This window comes from Aptenodytes patagonicus, chromosome 3, assembly GCF_965638725.1.
Source record: "Aptenodytes patagonicus chromosome 3, bAptPat1.pri.cur, whole genome shotgun sequence".
Lineage (NCBI taxonomy): Eukaryota > Metazoa > Chordata > Aves > Sphenisciformes > Spheniscidae > Aptenodytes > Aptenodytes patagonicus.
The window spans coordinates 124,448,644-124,466,695 of NC_134951.1; the positions used below are offsets into that span (position 1 = coordinate 124,448,644).

At 38.0% G+C, this 18,052-nt stretch overlaps 1 protein-coding gene across 3 annotated transcripts in view; it reads left to right on the plus strand.

Annotated features, from left to right (window-relative positions):
• ESF1 (ESF1 nucleolar pre-rRNA processing protein) overlaps positions 1-16,149 on the plus strand; it is a 33,450-nt gene extending 17,301 nt beyond the window's left edge. For all 3 annotated transcript variants that reach the window (XM_076335068.1, XM_076335070.1, XM_076335069.1), the window contains exons 10-14: positions 6,760-6,881; positions 8,271-8,361; positions 13,535-13,602; positions 14,454-14,600; positions 15,184-16,149. In XM_076335068.1, the coding sequence (XP_076191183.1) occupies positions 6,760-6,881; positions 8,271-8,361; positions 13,535-13,602; positions 14,454-14,600; positions 15,184-15,483 (728 nt within the window). In that variant the 3' untranslated portion in view covers positions 15,484-16,149. The remainder of the gene's footprint in view (positions 1-6,759; positions 6,882-8,270; positions 8,362-13,534; positions 13,603-14,453; positions 14,601-15,183) is intronic.
• The last annotated feature ends 1,903 nt before the right edge of the window (positions 16,150-18,052 follow it).

The following is an 18,052-nucleotide window of genomic DNA, read 5'->3' on the forward strand; positions in this document are numbered from 1 at the left end:
GTTCTGTATTTATATAGGCCAGGCATTGTTTAAACACTTAGAAAAGCTACCATCTTTTGTGTTGGTTTGGAAAACACATTTGGGTTTTTTTTTGTTATACAGTCTTGTCTTCCGAACAATCTTGCAAATTATATGAATGAAGTTCTGTAAATTAAAAAAGTCTAAGCAACGTAATGTGGTGATGTAGTTAGGAATGTAGAGCAAACCACCTATTGGAGGAGATGGAAAATTGTTTTAAGATAGACTAAAGGAAACTCTCTTTAGTCTCTCTTGCACAGGGAGAGCAAGAAGTTTTCTGAAAGGCTCTGCCTTTTAAAACTGTGCCTTGCATGTTACAAGTAAATTATATTAACATTTAGGAACTGTAGTAGAGATGGAATCCGGTTCCCTAATACACGGGCTCCCTGTTTCTTTGCAACTGAACTTGACTAGAAAATCGGATTTGTTCTGTATTACATCTAGTCCAACCCCTTCCTTACTGCACCTTCTTGCGGGGCTCGTAGGAATTTTGCTATATCCTCATCTCTTTTGAGGGAGGGATGGAAAAAAACCCCCACAAAACAAACAAAAACCCCTCTATCCTGATAAATATGACTGACTTTGTCTGGAGTCAGTTGGATGTCTGTGCACTGGGTCAGATTTGTTCATATAATGATGGGTTGAATGTGCATGTGTGCACAATGAAGTTTACATTGGTAGTTTATAGTATTTGATGTCAGTTTAGCAACTGTGATTTTGCAGTATATGTTAGTGTTTCCTCATCTCTTACCCTGAAAAAGTTGGAGTATTATCAAAAAGAGCAGAGGTTCTGGAAATCACAAGTGTTCGCTTGCCTTTGCTAGTTAGGCTACTCACCTCCATGAAGTCAGTCAATACCACTACTAGCTATTAGCCCCTGGAATATGGTTTTGGCCAAAACAAAAGTCCTAAAAGTGAAGACAAGTGTCTTAACTTTGCTTTCGAGTCTAATGTATGGGAACACTTTAGCCGTTATTCATTTCAGGCAGCATTTGGAGAGGAGGTCCTGCACACCTGAAAGGGAGATTTTTTTTTTTAAATTTTATTTTATTTTTTACGGTGGAGCATAGTCAGCACATGCTGAACCATAGTTTATAGCTCTGGCAATATATACGCAGTTGAGGCTGTGCTTTCTTAGGGGAGAGAAGTACATTAGTTATTATGTTATTTTTTTCTTGAACAAATGTGCTTATTTAAATTCCAAAACAATTTAATTATGCTCAGTTGGAGCATTCTGGGAATTCAAAAATAGTTTTTGTTATAATCTCTTAAGACTCCTTAATTTTTTCAGAACTAGTTTATGTCCGTTGAAATATTTTTATTATCAAGGTCTGCCTTAATCTGCTTGACTTATTGCAAAATCTTTTCCTGCCCAAATGTTTAATATACAAAGAGTTACAACAGTTAAATCTAGGAAGCTTTTCAATTGAAAGGCAGAGATTTGAATTAATTTAAAAATTTGAGTTTTGGCACAAATATTTACATATGGTTATAGAAAGCATACTTTGTGAATGATTCAGTTATTCTTGAATCATAATAGTTTTAAATAAACCACAGTGCCAGCAAAAATAAATTAAATGTAGTTCCAACTCTCTTTGGTCTGTTTCTTTTAGGCACAGTGTTATATTTAAGCATCCATCTGTTTTCTTAATCATATCTGATTTGAGCAACGATTACTACGCATCCTTATCCAGCTCCCAAAGCTCCCTTTAGAAAGTGAAGAGGGAGAAGACCACAACTGCATTTCGTGATGATATTCAGCCAGTTTTTATACAGTTTTGTTTTGTTTTTTTAATTGGACTTAAGAATTCTTCCTTTGGGAAGAATGAAATGTAAATATTTAGCTAGGCTTAAAGGAAAATTTAAGATTTGTTTTCATCAGAAGTAAAATAGCGGGCAATCATGTCTCTGTAAAGTGCATAGTAAACCTCAACTGTATGTTGTTATAGATTATATGGAGCACAAAAATGTCCATACGGAGCATATACGAGCATAGATATCTCAATCTATATCACTGCTTAGCGTGTCCTCTGACTGAAGCAGTCAAACCTCTTGCAGCACGAAGCAGTGTGTGCTCAGCTGCGCATGGGCTCGGCATTGTAGATCTTCCCACTTGACAGCTGCTCAGCGTGGTGGGTTTTTTTCAGGCAGTTAATACTAGGTTAGGAAAACTGTCTTGACTTAAGATGTCTTCTCTTCGGGGGTGACAAATTCTAATGTTATCAGAATATTCCTGTCTGCCATTCCTTTTAGCTACCTGCAACAAGGTGTTTCTTTTTTCTGGTAAGACTTTACATGCAAGATGAACTTGCTTGTTTAGATTTTCTGAGAATAGAGAAGTATCTTCTTAGCTTCTAATAATTGTGACAGTTGTATGCTGTTCAACTTCCAAAAGTTTTCAAAACTAAGTGTTTAGAGAAGTAAAAATTCTGGCCTGCCCACCCTCCCTCACTCTCCCACCAGTGTGAGAAGCAATATACTTAGATTTGTTGTAGTATTTATCACACTTTTAATCCTTTAGCTCAGGTATGATTTAGTTGTATGCTAATACAGATGACCTTTTCCCCCTCTTTTCTCGGCCTTTATTTGTGAAGATTAAATAAAACTAGTGTGATTCATTTGTTCAAAAAAAAATTGATATTGATAAGGATATAAATTAGCCTTTTCTACGGCCAGTTAATAATTCTGCCTAAAGTAGACAATTCCTTTCCCCTTCTGCAATCAAAAGCCTTTTGACCACTTAAATACACTCCTATTCTCGGGAAGTGGTCTGGACAGTAGTTTCTAAGCCATTCTAATCTGTGGAGAAACTAATGCCTTTCATCAGACTGCCAAATACCACAAGAAAGGGCTGTATTTTCCTCCAAGTCTTTCTGCGCCAGATGGATCAAATGATTCCATTTTCCAGGCAAATAAATCAGAAATCTTGTAACCTCCTTCAAGATTTTGGGTCTCTCTTTCTGGAGATGTGACATATATTTTTTTTAATCCAGTATTTACTGTCTTCAGAGAGAATCCGCAAGGTGGCTACCTGACCGGTAATTTTTTCCACAAAAGTACTGCAAAATAATATCCAAAGCAATAGCAGTTCAATTTCTGGGAAGCTGACGACTCTGCTTTCATTGACTTTGGAAATGAAGAGGTGTGCAGCTGGAAATAACTAAATAATTGTTCTTGTTGTATGAGAGGGTTTCTTAGCGGCACGTTTTTAGTGAACCTATACAATGGCCTTCCTTTACTTTATTGTGGCTTTGCATTTGTTTGCTGGTTTAGTACCCAATTTTTGTGGTGGTAACAGTTTGCCACTTACTGTGAATTCTGGCTTCTTTCCAGGATAGTGGAAGGACACTTTATCTCCCCCCACCACCACTCTTTTCTTCCTATAAAGCATGGTTTAATACGATTTTAGATCTTGTCCACACTTTGTGTTTCAGACATGTTGTAACCAGCTCTCTAGCCTTTGAAATATTTTTGGAGAGTAGACAAGTGCAAGAACAGGAATTGGTGTTTGCAGTTTTTCAGAAAAATGTTCTGCCTGCTTTTCTGAGGACGGGTAGAACTGTCCATGAAGGCTGCCCATTTTTTCCATTATGAACTCTGTTTTCAGTTCCTCATTACTGAGGAGAGCTGGAAGGAATGATGAGGAGTGGGGACTGGCCAACTGAGAAACCTGGGAGTTGGGAGAAAGAATGGGATCTAGTCTAGGACATCTGGAGGTGTCCGAGTATGATTTCTGAGCAATAAAACTGGTATGAGGGGTGGAAGAGTAGGATTTGGTTAGGTGAGGGCTGGACTGGGATGGTAAGAAAGGGAAGAAAAACAAATAGAACGTAGAATTGGGGAAGAGACGGCAAATATCAGACTTGGAGGGGGAAGCAGAAACATGATTCCCACATACTCCCAAGATCTATCGGTCATGTCATAAAAGAGGATGTTAACTATAGGATATCTGACTCATTTGTTCCAGAAGTTTAAAAAAAAAAAAGCGTGTAGTGAATGAAGCAAGGAATTGCAGGTAGGAGAAAAATACTTCATTGCTCAGTCTGTTACCTCCTGCCAAGGAAGTGGATTCTGTCTTTCTGCCACTGAATTCTGCTCCAGTGTGTTGCAAGGCAAGTCAGTCAATCTCTTTACATCATGAAGTTTTGTTTTGGCAAGTGCCTGTCTTGTGAAGAAGGGGCTGAAAATGTATAAGCTGCATCTGAAGTCAGTAGTTGTCCACATAACATGCAAGTGCTGTGTGATGTAAAGACTTTTGAAAAAGCATTCCTGAAGCGTGTGGAATTTTTCACCAAAAAATGAAGATTGCTTTTAAATTCACTGCTTATTCTAGATTTAAATATTCTAGATGTAAAATGGGGATGCTTCAGTTATTTAATGGCTTCCTTCTTAAGCTGATGTTCTTGCACCATTGAATACTGTAATGATACACATAGAAAACTCCATTCTGTTTCTAGACTAGGGTTCAATTATGGTTGGTAATTTTGCTATACGTTATTACGTTCAGTAACTTAGCTATACGTTGAATGGTAACACAAAATACTGAGTAGCTACATGTTCATGATCTATAGATCAAACAGTTAAGGCCCTCTGGAAAGGGTAAAATGGGATCATGTGATGAGAAACTATCAGAATGCATATTTACAAAAAGGCTAAATTAAAGATTAGGACATACTTGTGCATGCGGCTTCAAGTGCTAGGCATTGAAACAGTGGCAGTCTGTGCTAATTTGTGGAATTTAATGTAAACCTAATTAACACATCCAAACGTAACTGTCTGATCTTGTTATGCAAGAATTATTTAGAACCAGGTATGTTGCACTTCTATGGGGTTTACTTTTCTAGGACCCTCGGAAAACTGTCATGCTCTGAAAGTAAAGAGGCAACTTCCTGCAGCAAAGCATTTAGCCACCTTTCCCAACTGTTGACAGGTCAGGACACACAAATTTGAGGGCTTCTCTTACACCATACCCGTAACAAAGGGATACAGAAGAGATGCAGATCTGAGTTAATGGTCTAATAGTTACAGTTCCTCACTGAATCTGATGAGAGAATGGTACTCTTCTCCTGCAGTCTTTCAGTTCACATAGCTGCTAAGTACAAAAATTACTTTTGGTTACTTGGTGTGCTAACCAAGGAAGAGGATTGTTTATTTCTCTTGCTGCTGCCTTTTTTTTTTTTTTTATCTTGAGTTACTACAATTTGAACTGGTAATCAGTGATAACAGAAAACATTCTTTCAGATACTTTTTTCTGTTTCTTTGAGAGGCTGATATGTTTCAAGCAGTCTATGCCCTTAATCTCTGCTTCTTGTTAACAAATATTTAAAAAAAAAAAAAAAAAAAAGTACTATTTACCTTAAGCATTGAATCTGAACCTAGGTTTACTGTCATACCGGGCGTGTACCGTTTTTTAATTTTAGATAGTTTTCTGTTCTTACAGCAGACTGGTACTAGAATCATAGAATCATAGAATCATTGAGGTTGGAAAAGACCTCTAAGATCATCGAGTCCAACTGTCGACCCAACACCACCACGTCCACTAAACCATGTCCCTAAGTGCCTCATCTACTCGTCTTTTAAATACCGCCAGGGATGGGGACTCAACCACTTCCCTGGGCAGCCTGTTCCAATGTTTCACCACTCTTTCAGTAAAGACATTTTTCCTTACATCCAATCTAAACCTCCCCTGGCGCAACTTGAGGCCATTTCCTCTCGTCCTATCGCTAGTTACTTGGGAGAAGAGACCGACACCCACCTTGCTACAACCTCCTTTCAGGTAGTTGTAGAGAGCGATGAGGTAAAGCTACTAAGTAGCTTTAAAGGGCTAGATGACTTGAAAAGAACTTGTTTAATTTAACTTAACGCATGTCATGTTATGACATTTATACATAATGCAAGAAATTATTTGGGGTTTTTATTTACGTTTTTCTGTGCTTTCTAGCTGCGGATTTATTTTTACTTCAAATTTACTCAAATAATAGCTTATTGTTCTCTTTTACAATGATGGACGGAAAATACGCTGGTGGTCAGAGATACTGCAGCATTGTCATAGTATTATCACAGAGGCCAAGTTTCAGCAATGGAGATGCTATATATAGCAACTTTATCATGTGAGCGAGGCATACTGGTACAGCAACAACCAGATAATATCTCTGGGAAACGGAGAGCACCAGCTGTTGAGGTTCAAGCCAGCTGTGAGATGACCCTATATTCTGATAGCGATTTAACATTTCAGAATCGTTGTCTAGTCACTTCATCTTTTGTATTTTGTTTTGCCATGCACAAAAAATGGGAACGACTGGACTGTATTTGAAGCGTTTTTGTGAATCTTAACTAATTGTAGTAAGGTACATTAAATATAAGGGCTTTGTGTATGTCTGTTGTTGTTATTTTTATTGTCTTACTCATACTTAAAAAGTGGTATCTGTAGACTGTACAGTCTAATGTCCGGAGAGGAGACCTTGCTGAGGAATAGCAAGAGTGTTGGGAATCGGGTGTCACATAAGCAAGCTCTTCTTCTGACTCATGTACAATTTACTGCTGAAGGAATGTTTTATTTGGAAGAACACATCCTGTAAAGTGATCTTATTTATAAAGATGTTGTTTTAAGCAATATTTATGTTGTTTTCACAGAGCTGTTAAAGAAAAACTAGATTATTCTTTTACAAAGGAGAAAACAGTTGATTTAAAAAGAAAATTCAGATTCACCTCATTTCTTTAACTTGCTATTTTTTGTTCTAGGCCTCAAAGAAACTGCTGAAGAAATGGTCAAAAACAGGTTGGAAGGAAAGGATAACCTAACTCCATGGCAAAAATATCTAGAGAAGAAGAAAGAAAAAAGAATTCTTAAAAAAAAGAGAAAGGTAATGTTTGCATTGGCCACTTGGAGGAGAGTTGTTCGTTGTTTGTTTTCTTAAGTTGCTGTTGCTGTTTGTTTTGGATAAACTAAATTAAAAAATTGTATAGCTTCCAGTACTATTTTAAGGTTAGAATGTGCAGCGGTCACTCATGTGGAAAGGCCAAGAATGCCTCATCAAACTTAGAGAGCAAAAGGATATTCAGGATACTACTGATCATACATATGCTTACACAAAATTTCATTTATTTACTTGTGTTGTTTTAAAGAGAGATGAGTCATAATGACAGTTGGTTTTTAATTTACATTTTTGAATGCATTAGGAAGGGTCTTTTTGCTACTGTATGCATATCGGTTCAAAGTTGTTACGCTAATGATAATTGTAGTTTTGGAAATTTTTGGCCTAAAATAATACAGACTAGTTTCCCGAAGCTCTAACGGCAAAGAATTAATAGCCACAAAGAACTATTCAGACTTCAAACTGCAAGAGCAAATTTGGTAAATAGTTCTGTGTATGAATAACAAAATGGTCCTATAGTAACGTGAAAATTGCTGTTGCTTCATCTTTCCACACGCAGAAAGTAATCGTGAAGTAACTGACTCCTGTGACAGTAATGTGCAGAAACAGGCAGATAAATGAAATGTTTGTGCGTGTGCTAGGGAAAAAAGCATGCAGCATACAGAATCTAGCTTCCCTAAATTCTTAAGTTACTCTGACTATAATTCATGTTGCAGACTAATGTTTTTAAGAGTAACCTCTACAACTTGAGTTACGCTGTGCATTCCAGTTAGCTTTAACTGGTATTTGATGAGTAACTTCTTAAACCTTACAGAAGGTGGGTGCTCTGAATAGAGTAAGTAGCACCGTTAGGTAGTAGAGCAACTTTTGCTAGCATAATATTCTTGTTCAGGCTGATAAATTAAGTCAAGGGACAAGGTGTACAACACAATACTTCCAGTAATAAAATTTGCTCTTTTAAATCCAAACTCAGTCTTTCTGAATTTTGGAGCACAAAACGAAGTTCCTTGCTCAAGTTTTTCCCCAAGCAGAGCTTTTGTAGAATATAAAGTAAGGACATAACAATGCTGTGATCCTGTAATTTGTTGGTATGGTTAGCTGATGCATCACTGTTTGTGGGTACATCTAATAAAGATTCTTGGAATATGTAAATAGCCCTTCTTCAGGTACACAAAAAGCTTTCAATCTGTGAAACAGATTTTAAATTGTTGATTTGTCTTTACTAGCAATTTTTAGTATATTCTAGTTTTATGATGTTCAGCATACAATATTTCAGTTTTCATGTTCATAGTTACTAACAGAAGGAACATCTAATTCCAGTGAAACTTTAGTAGTTGTTTATATGTTGGTTGAAATAATGTTTGCGCTTTATTACAGGCTACTGCTGAGAGAGAACTGAGTGAAGATGAACTTCCATCTGATGTTGATCTCAACGACCCATATTTTGCCGAAGAATTTGAGAAAACAGGTGGGTCAAGAGGGGTGACTTCTGGCATAAATCAGCCCTTTCTTTAAATAATGAACTTTAGAAACAAAGTTGAGCTAGAGTAAATGCAGAGATGGCACGTTCAGAATGAAATAAAGTAGGTGTCATTTGCCTAAAATTGCAGGTGCTGGTCTTGTAAAATGATGCATATTGTGATGTGCGGAATGGTGGGGAACATTGTTCTCTTAGCTTTCACCAGAGACCGTTATTTAGCCAATTTCTGGGGATGGCTGTTAGAACCAAGCTGACCATCTGCTCCCCTAAATATTCCAGAGAAAAGAACTTCATTGCCTTCAAAGCCGGTTTCCTTTTATATAGGAGGAGCCCGATATGTATGGGTCCCTTTGAAGTTCGGGTCAATTACATAAACGTCAAATATTTTTGCATCATAAACAAAGTTGTCTTTCGGAAGAACTGCATTTTCTTTTCTCTTAGTCTGATACACATTTTTACTAGTGTACTCTGGCTGCCTAGAAACCTAAATAGTGAAATGTAATATTTTAGGAAATAACTTGTCCAGTTCAGATTTTTAGGATACCTTTTTTACAAGCTTTTTAGTCTGATGTTTTAAGTTAGCTTTTGCTGTGGTAACAGCAAATTGATTTTGAGTATGGTTTTGCTGGTTAAAATTTTAAGGTAGGGATGATGAACAAGTGTGAGTTCCTGGCTTTCCGTGATTTTGGGAGCCAAAACCTAAGGCTGGCTTCCACTATTGTATATTAAAAGAAGAAAAAAAGAAAGGAAAACAAGAAAAAGAAGTAAGAAAACAAACGAACTAACAAAAAGAAGATAGCAACAGATTTACAGATATCACCAGTCCGTTGTTTTGGTTGGGGTTTTTTGAGTATAGTAGTGCAGATCCAAGTTCCATTTAAAAAGAGTAAATTAGTTTTAATTTGATACCAGCTAGCATAGGCTTCTGTCCCGATTGTCTGAAGTTTATATTAGGAGAAAGTAAATAATTAAAAAACAAAACCTGGACAACTTTGTGTCTTAATGTGCTTATGTATATGTCTTAATAGTCTGAAGTGCAGAACAGTAGGGTGAGTCCTATCCACGTTTTATAGAAAATGCCACAATTTCAGGTGTCATGCAGTGCTGTTCTCTGCCATGCTTTCCAGGTGAGTTGTGTATAGGTTATTTCAGAACTCATTGTAAAGATGCCATTCCTTCCACTGCTTTTTTTTTTATTTTTCTTTAATAGCAAGATCATGTAAGTACTTTCATACTAATGTGTGATATTTCAATGTTCTATGTGAAATCTCTGAAAAAATGTTTTCTTCTGCATTACGTAAAACGTTCTTTGTGTCACGGAGGGGTTCAGCAGAGAACGGTCGTATCTGCAGATTCTTAAACCTTCTTGTCCATAATATGGAGAATAGACTTCTAGTGTTCGTGGAGTCTTTGGGGATAGTAAAATAGACATAAAGGTTAAGAAAGTGAAGCTTTTGTCTGTGAGATTACTGATCTACTGAGAAGCAGGAGAAAAACAGAATGTGGCTAGCCCTGGAGAAGTTTAAAGGGAGAGTACAGTGGTTGGCTGCAAGCCAGTTGACATTTTAACAATGATTACACAGCACAACTTTGTCTGGCTTTCACCAAGTTTACCCAGAACAGCCTCTGTCTCATAGCTGGGGTTGCTTTTAAGCGCAGCTAGCTTATGCAGTTGGGGAAAATGGGTCACAATCTTCTTTGAACTAGGCTGTAGCTCTGCCAACTTTATATTTAGGGTACAGGCTGAAAGACTGAAATTTTTCGCTTAAACTGACTGTCAGATGATCTTAGATTATGCTGAAAAAGCATATGACAGGATATGTTTGCAGACTCAGGTGGACCAGAGCAGAAACTGTGAGGATACAGTAGTGCTGTTAGGGTTTTGCAGTGGCATATTTGCTCCTGTGCTGGATTCACTTGTTGACTGTAGTCAGTTTTTGAGAAGCTGAGGCAATTGAAGGGAAGCAAGACTGTTAGGAGCTCTTAGACAAAGGGCCTAATAAATTGGAGTGCTGTGACAGGAAAACTGGAAGTTATGGGAAGTCTACTTAAGCGTATATTCATCAGATTTGTCTTTGTTCCTGAAAACTGTTTGTAAAGCAGGCAGTGATTCTTACACTGTGGATAATTAATCTTGGGAGAAGTGAGGTAGAGCAAATTCTTTGTGCCTCCTATACCCAAAGAGTGTTGGTGCAGGTGTGTGCAAATTAGCACTCCTGAAATTCATGATGGTGCTTGCTTTGCACAGTTTTCGTATGCGCATAATCCCTATGTGTTTTTTTCACTAGTACCATGGGCTAAAATGTAAAATGTTGCGTATATTTGAGCCTTGATGTTGCATTTCAGAAGCTTGATTCTAGTTTGATATTGTCAAGAAAAAAATCACTTGTCGCTTTTGTTCTATATTGTTTCAAAAAGTATTGTAAATCTTTCATTTGGCTTGGCCAATTTCAGTGTTGCTGCATCTCTTTCTGTGGGGTCTCAGAAAAGGTTCACGTAGGACAGAATGACTTTTGTAGCTTAAACTGTTGGGAGATTAATAGCTGAATAGTGCAATTGCTTATTAACATGAGAGCAGTGTCCTGCTTTTGGAGATCACTGAATAGTTTCAGAACGCTTTAGACCGTTAACCACAGTTTCTATTGATCCTTCTTTGAGGAAAAGGGCTACATGTCGTTACACATTATTACAAGTCCTATAGCTGCCAAACCATATAGATGCTTTCTCGTGATCTAATTTATGATATATGTAGAAATTGATGGCTTTTTTTTAATGCTGGAAAGTAGCAGTACGACTGTGGGGATATAAGAGGTTAACAACAAAATCTGAGTACAGTTGTAGAACCTGTACTTGGAAGATAAAGGTCTTGGCTGTATTACTGATTCATTTACTGTGTGTCTTTGCAAGGCTTTTGAGACTGACTTTAAAGCTTCTAAGACAGATGAGAGGTCTTGTGAGAGAAGTTTTTGGGCTGGGGTCGGTCTCTGTCTTTGCAGTCTCAAAATTATGATTAGCCTTTTCCTGTTAGCACTGGAAAGTTGTTGATGGGCAAAATGAATGTTGCAAACTAAATTCTTGAGCTGAGAAAGAGCCGAATGGCAGCTTGAAGGGGGGCTTGCAGCAGAGGTTAGAAGCTTTTCTCACTGGCTGGTGGCAGCTATCGGTTCTACATAGCATTGAAGACAAGTATCTGCTGCTATAGGGTGGACCAAGTCTGATTAAAAGATGGCAGCGGGGATTAGGTGGTAGGTAAAATCTGAGGGTTTGGAATCAGTGGGAGAGGACTCTTATCACAGGTTTTACATTCATATGTGTGCAAAAGGTTGGGGGGGACTTCCAGAATGTATGTGGGGAGAGAGACTACGTCAGGAGAAAGAAAATTATGTATTTGTGAATTCTGAAACCAAATTATTTTCAGCACGATGCAAAGTTTTTAGTGCTCAGAGTGAGTTCAGGTACCAAGCTGTTTTTATCAGCTGCATAGGGTCATAGTAAGAAAGAAATAGTTTGATACTAGTGCCTGGTTCACCCCCATCTGCAGCAACAGAAGTCTCTGAAGGCATGAAGATAAGCTATCTTCACTTCTGTGATTCTACATACAGTGAAAGACAAGGGAAGATGACTTGAGGGCCCTTCTTTGGGGGATGGGTGGAAAGTCTGAGAGATTTACTGATTTAACTTCTAGAATAATTGTCTTCACTTCGTATCTCTGTGCCCCGTTTCCTTTTCCGTAGTTTAGCCAGTTCTGGGAAGATACAAAAGACTGCATAGCTGTTGAAGTCTTACAGAAGACGTTGATTTCTCCCTTCTACACGTTAACATAAACTGTGTAGGTTAGGTAACAACAGTTTATGTGTATCTGATTTTCCTGCACGTTTTCTGGAACTACTAAATCAACAATTTAGTTCTTGAGCTGATAACATTGCGCATCTGGATAGTTTCTTTTTTGGTGGTGGTGGTTTCTTTCTTCTAGAAATCCATTTCCAGCTTGGAATCCATTTAGAAATAGTCAAGAGAATAGTCAAGGGAGGAAAAATTGTTCTTCAAGAAATGTGTCCTGTTCCAGAGTATACTTAGTGATACAACTTGACATTTTTCTGGCATGTTTATATTTCTAGTCTGACTACAAATGTGGCTTAACAAAATGGAGCCAAATACCTTCCTTAAGAGTACCCCCAGTGGATTGTAATAAATTGCCTGGGAATGTAATTCCAAGCTCAAAGGTCAGAGTGTGTGGTTCAGGTCAGGAAACCTTCTGCTTTTCCTGCTCCTCCTTGATCGAGGTCTACAGGCATTCCAAAGAGAATAATTTGATTTCGTAGGATTTATAAATGGGTCTGTTTTCATTAAAATTTATGTTTGACTAATGTCTTATGCTGTTACTTTTCGTTATGTCTGTCTAATCAGCACTGTGTCTCTAAAGTAAATTCTAAGAGAGTAAGAAAGCTTCATCAGAAGAATATTCAATTCAGTCTGAACAGAGTCAATCTTATGTTCATTCCTGTGATTCTGTTCATGCTAGCGCAAAAAACCCTTGCAAAAAAGACCTGGCTAACAGCACAATATGGTCTTTTAGCCTTGCATATAAACTTTAAAAACTGGTTTTTTTTGTGTGGTTTTTTTTTTTTTTTGACTGATGTGCTCTTATTCAGCTGGCAGACTTGTATTCTGGATACAGAGAAGAGATGCACATTTGCTTTTTATTTTAAAGTATTTACTACATTGTCTACTTCAGTAGAAAGAATGAACAATTTGAGAACTGCAGGACACTGCAATTACATTTATGAGTATATAAACTAATTTCCCTTTAAAACGCCCTGGGAGTGGAGTCATGTCATATGTTTGCCCGCACTGTTGCGATACTTCTCTCTACTGCTCTATGAAAACTACAGTAAAACCATTTTTTTCTATCTGTTCTTTTTTGTTGACTTGTTTATGCCATGTGAATATTGCTGTCTCCTTAAATTAAACAAATACTCAGTGGATTTTTATTGCTTTAAGTCTAGCTGGTTTTTCTTAACTTTTCAGCCTTTTTTCACATATGACATTTAAGTGTTGCTTACAAGAAAATGAGATGCACTTAGAGGTTCTATTCATAGGTAAATTATGCTCTCGTGCATAAGCTTGAATGAATGTGTGCATGTCCTGTATTTGCACTTAGGTTTAAAGAAGAAGCCAGAATCGGTTGAAAGTGCCTCCGAAGATGAAGATGAAGTTGAGAAACAGAAGGTAAAGTGGTTTAAAATGTTAAGAATTACAGATGTTGCATTGCCTAAATTCTGCCAATATTTACGTTACATGTTTGTGAGTGGAACTACTAAAATCCATAGGACAGCAATAGAAGGGAACTGTGTAATTTTAATAACGAGAGCTTTTGGAACAAAAATTACCCACGAATGGTAGATGGTCCATGCTTTGATTTTCTAAGATTACGCCATGATATCTTTCTGGAAGATTATAGTTGACCACAGCCCAACAGGGTTAGGTAACACTGACATGTAAGGGTGCAGAAGCCATACTGGTTGAGCTGATCGTCCCTCTAGCTTTAAAGCTATCCCAGTATGTTTGCGTGTTGGGCGGTGCTGAACTTTTGCTCTTAACATCATTGTGTGCTCAAACCTTGTCCTGTAGACTTCTAACCTTGAAGATTGAATTGTTTGCTATTGCACGTTTGCTTTTCATGCTTTCTCAGAACAAGTTAACTAAATAAATGTATTAAATGCATAGATGTTAATTTTTATTTTGCTATATAAATATCAATATAAAATTGTATCCGTTCGTGATTTCTAAGTTATGGTGTACAACTTTCAGATTCGATTATTAGTACATTTGAGAGTTGAATGTGGGTATTTGCATTTATTTTATATTATAAAAAGGAAAGGAAATCAACTATCGTATTTAGTATTACACCTCAAAATGTTGAAAGACTGTTGTTATGGATGAAACAATATTGCCCCGACAACCCTATTTCAACTCATTTATATGTACGTAGACTCATACAGACTTTATTAATGGGCTGCTATATTTTTCATAGAAAACTTAATTTCATTGCGTACATGGACTTTCTTATTTTGTAACAGGCTGAAATGGCCCTACTTATGATGGATGATGAGGATGATGCCAGAAAACATTTTAATTATAAAAAGATTGTAGAACAACAGAATTTGAGCAAGAAGAAAAAGAAACTCTTAATGAAAAAGAAAGAATTACTAGAAGATGACTTCCAGGTAATGGTATACTCTTCATTTTGAGGCTCAGCTAGAACCTTTGGTAATATCAATTATTTTCAAGACAAATTTGGTGGTCTCATATCCTTCTCGTCCCTTACTCTATCTGAAGGAGAAAACCTAGATCTACCTTTTTAGGGAGTTACAGGCCGTTTTCAAAAAGCAAGAAATATTCTGATACAAGGTTGAAGGGGCACAGATTCAAACTCTGCGTAAGATAACAAGACGCTATTTATGCAAGGCCTTGTACAACTCATTGCCTAAAATACTCATTGGTATGTTTGTTCTGATTGTTACCCCTGCTTCTTTTGTCCGGGTCAGTTCTCAACAACAAACCTTTCCTTGGTCTGCCGATAGAGGCATATACAGGATTTGTACAAGCATTCACTTGTCTGTTTTACCAATAGTATCTCCTGGCTCTCTACTTCACGCTCGCTGGGATTTTGTGAGTGAAGCGGTTCCGGGAACGGTGAACAATCTCATGAGCTCTGACTCCTTAAGCAGCTCATATTTTACTGTGTTTAAAAGCTTTGCTATCGTGGGTAAAGGTTACCTAAAATAAATACTCCTTTTCTGCCTTCAGGTAAATGTTGCCGATAAAAGATTCCAAGCCATGTTTACTTCTCCCCTGTTTAATTTGGATCCTTCAGATCCAAATTTCAAGAAGACAAAAGCAGTAGAAAAGATCTTGGAAGAGAAAGCTCGCCGAAGAGAGGAAAAGGAGCAAGATCTTAAGGAGGCAAGCAAGGGGCAGGAGAACAAGATGGCAAAGAAGGGAGAGGTTGCTAAGAAAGCCATAGATCCTGCCTTATCAATGCTAATAAAATCTGTCAAAAATAAAACCGAAGAGTTTCAGGCAAGGAAAAAGCAGAAATTCAAATAACTGAACTTTGTTTTTACTCAGACTTTACTTCAGTCTCACTTCTTCTAACTGGTGTCATCTATTAAAGTTACTACAGCCTGCTCTGATGCCTATCCATCTAAAATTTCCCGAAAAGTCACTTAATTATGGTGGTGAGTTTTGAAGTAACTAGAGTGATAATCACTCTTTTCTTCTGCCACAACAAATACTGTTTTGTACTATTATTGAAAAAATTACACCTTGAAAACACTTAAGTAAGGAATCGATGGTTTTGGGGCGGTTTGTTTTGTATCACGCCGTCTCTTAAAGATAACAGAAGTGCTGAAGATGGCTACAAAAAGTAGTCATAATTATGTTTGCATTTATAAATAAGAAAAACACTTCTGCAGAGGTTTATTGCGGAGACTAAGTGGTCTTAATGTTTTTAATTCCACAGAAGTCTGTAAAACATATCTCTGTTGATAAAGAAGGTAGTAATATAACTAAAAATTGAAGAAATTTTGTATACAGGTTTTTTGTGTATTTTTGAAAGATTACATATATGCTTCATTAATTTCTCCTTTAAATACTTGAAGACTTCCTGGATCATAGAACTAATTAATGGAAATATTGCCATTTAGAAGTGTTTCATTAATATATATTGGAAATAAATGGTTTAAATTGGCCCAGAGGAATTTTGGGCACTTAGCTGTGTTTTCTTCTTCTGCGCCTAAATGAAATTATGTCAAAATTAAACTTTTTGCTATTAATATTGCATTCCCGTTAATATAGTTACACTTATACAAAGTCTTCCAGCATTGCAAGTGTTAAAAAGAAAGAAAGACGGAAAGAAAGAAGTCAAAGGCAGATCTAGGTGATACAAATTTAGAAACCCTGTTGCTTGGCCATGTTAGTATTAGTGTCGGTGATGAAGCTATCGATGGTGCAGGGAAAATACTGTAGGTAGAAAATGATCTTTCTTCCCTGGAGTGTGGGGAGTGATTTGTCTTAAGGTTTGGTTTGGGGTTTTTTTTTTTTTAAGAGTTTGCTGTATCAGCTCTAATGGAAATACAGTATTGTATCAAAAAAGACTGAAAATTTTAGAAACAAGGAGCTGAAAGGTAATTTGTAATTTTAAAGAAGTATTGTTAACTTCTAAGACAGTCTACTAATTTAAACAACTATTAAAACAGAGGTTAGGAACATGAAGGAACATGAAGTAAATATATCTTCATATGTAAAGGAGATTATGGAGTCAGATTTAGCACGAGAGGCTGTATACCTAATGGCCAAAATGGGACAAAGTAATTAAGGGGCACAATATAGAAATACAGGTGGAGATAGTTTTTGCAAGAGTGCTTTGCAATGATGTGCCTGAGGAATACTTGCAGACCTCGAACATTTTAAATGTAATTGCTCTTCATAAACATTTGAACATCTTCAGATGCATTTTCAAGTAGCTAACAGATAAAGTTGAGGAGATACTACAGTCTTTTGTACATAACTTTGATCCAGCTTCTGTGGTTTCTTAGCCTTTCAAGCGATATGGCAGGACCCAACAAACCCATGTTTTGTTTGGTCAGTTTGAACTGACCAACTGTGATGGAGAACAAGGAAAACTTGGCCCGCGGAAAGTGGCAGGAAGCTTCTGAGCATGGGTGTACAGTGGTGAACAGCATAATGATATTCAGCAAGATACGAATTTATAAAGAAAGAGAGGAAAGAAAGATGCTTTGGGAAACAGACTTTTCCACCAAGGGAGGTGTCCCTGCATTGAACAGGAGAGCTAATGATTACTACTTTGACACCTTCTCCCACAGCATTCTCTTAGAGAAGCTGGCGGCTCACGGCTTAGGTGTACTCTTTGCTGGGTAAAAAACTGGCTGGACGGCCGGGCCCAGAGAGTTGTGGTGAATGGAGTTAAATCCGGTTGGCGGCCGGTCACGAGCGGTGTTCCCCAGGGCTCAGTTTTGGGGCCAGTCTTGTTTAATATCTTTATCGATGATCTGGATGAGGGGATCGAGCGCACCCTCAGTCAGTTTGCAGACGACACCAAGCTGGGCGGGAGCGTTGATCTGCTCGAGGGTAGGAAGGCTCTGCAGAGGGACCTGGACAGGCTGGATCGATGGGCCCAGACCAACTGTATGAGGTTCAACAAGGCCAAGTGCCGGGTCCTGCACTTGGGCCACAACAACCCCATGCAGCGCTACAGGCTTGGGGAAGAGTGGCTGGAAAGCTGCCTGTCGGAAAAGGACCTGGGGGTGTTGGTTGACAGCCGGCTGAACATGAGTCGGCAGTGTGCCCAGGCGGCCAAGAAGGCCAATGGCATCCTGGCCTGTATCAGAACTAGTGTGGCCAGCAGGAGTAGGGAAGTGATCGTGCCCCTGTACTCGGCCCTGGTGAGGCCGCACCTCGAATACTGTGTTCAGTTTTGGGCCCCTCACTGCAAGAAGGACGTTGAGGTGTTAGAGCGTGTCCAGAGAAGGGCAACGAGACTGGTGAGGGGTCTGGAGAACAAGTCTTATGAGGAGCGGCTGAGGGAACTGGGGTTGTTTAGCCTGGAGAAAAGGAGGCTGAGGGGAGACCTCATCGCTCTCTACAACTACCTGAA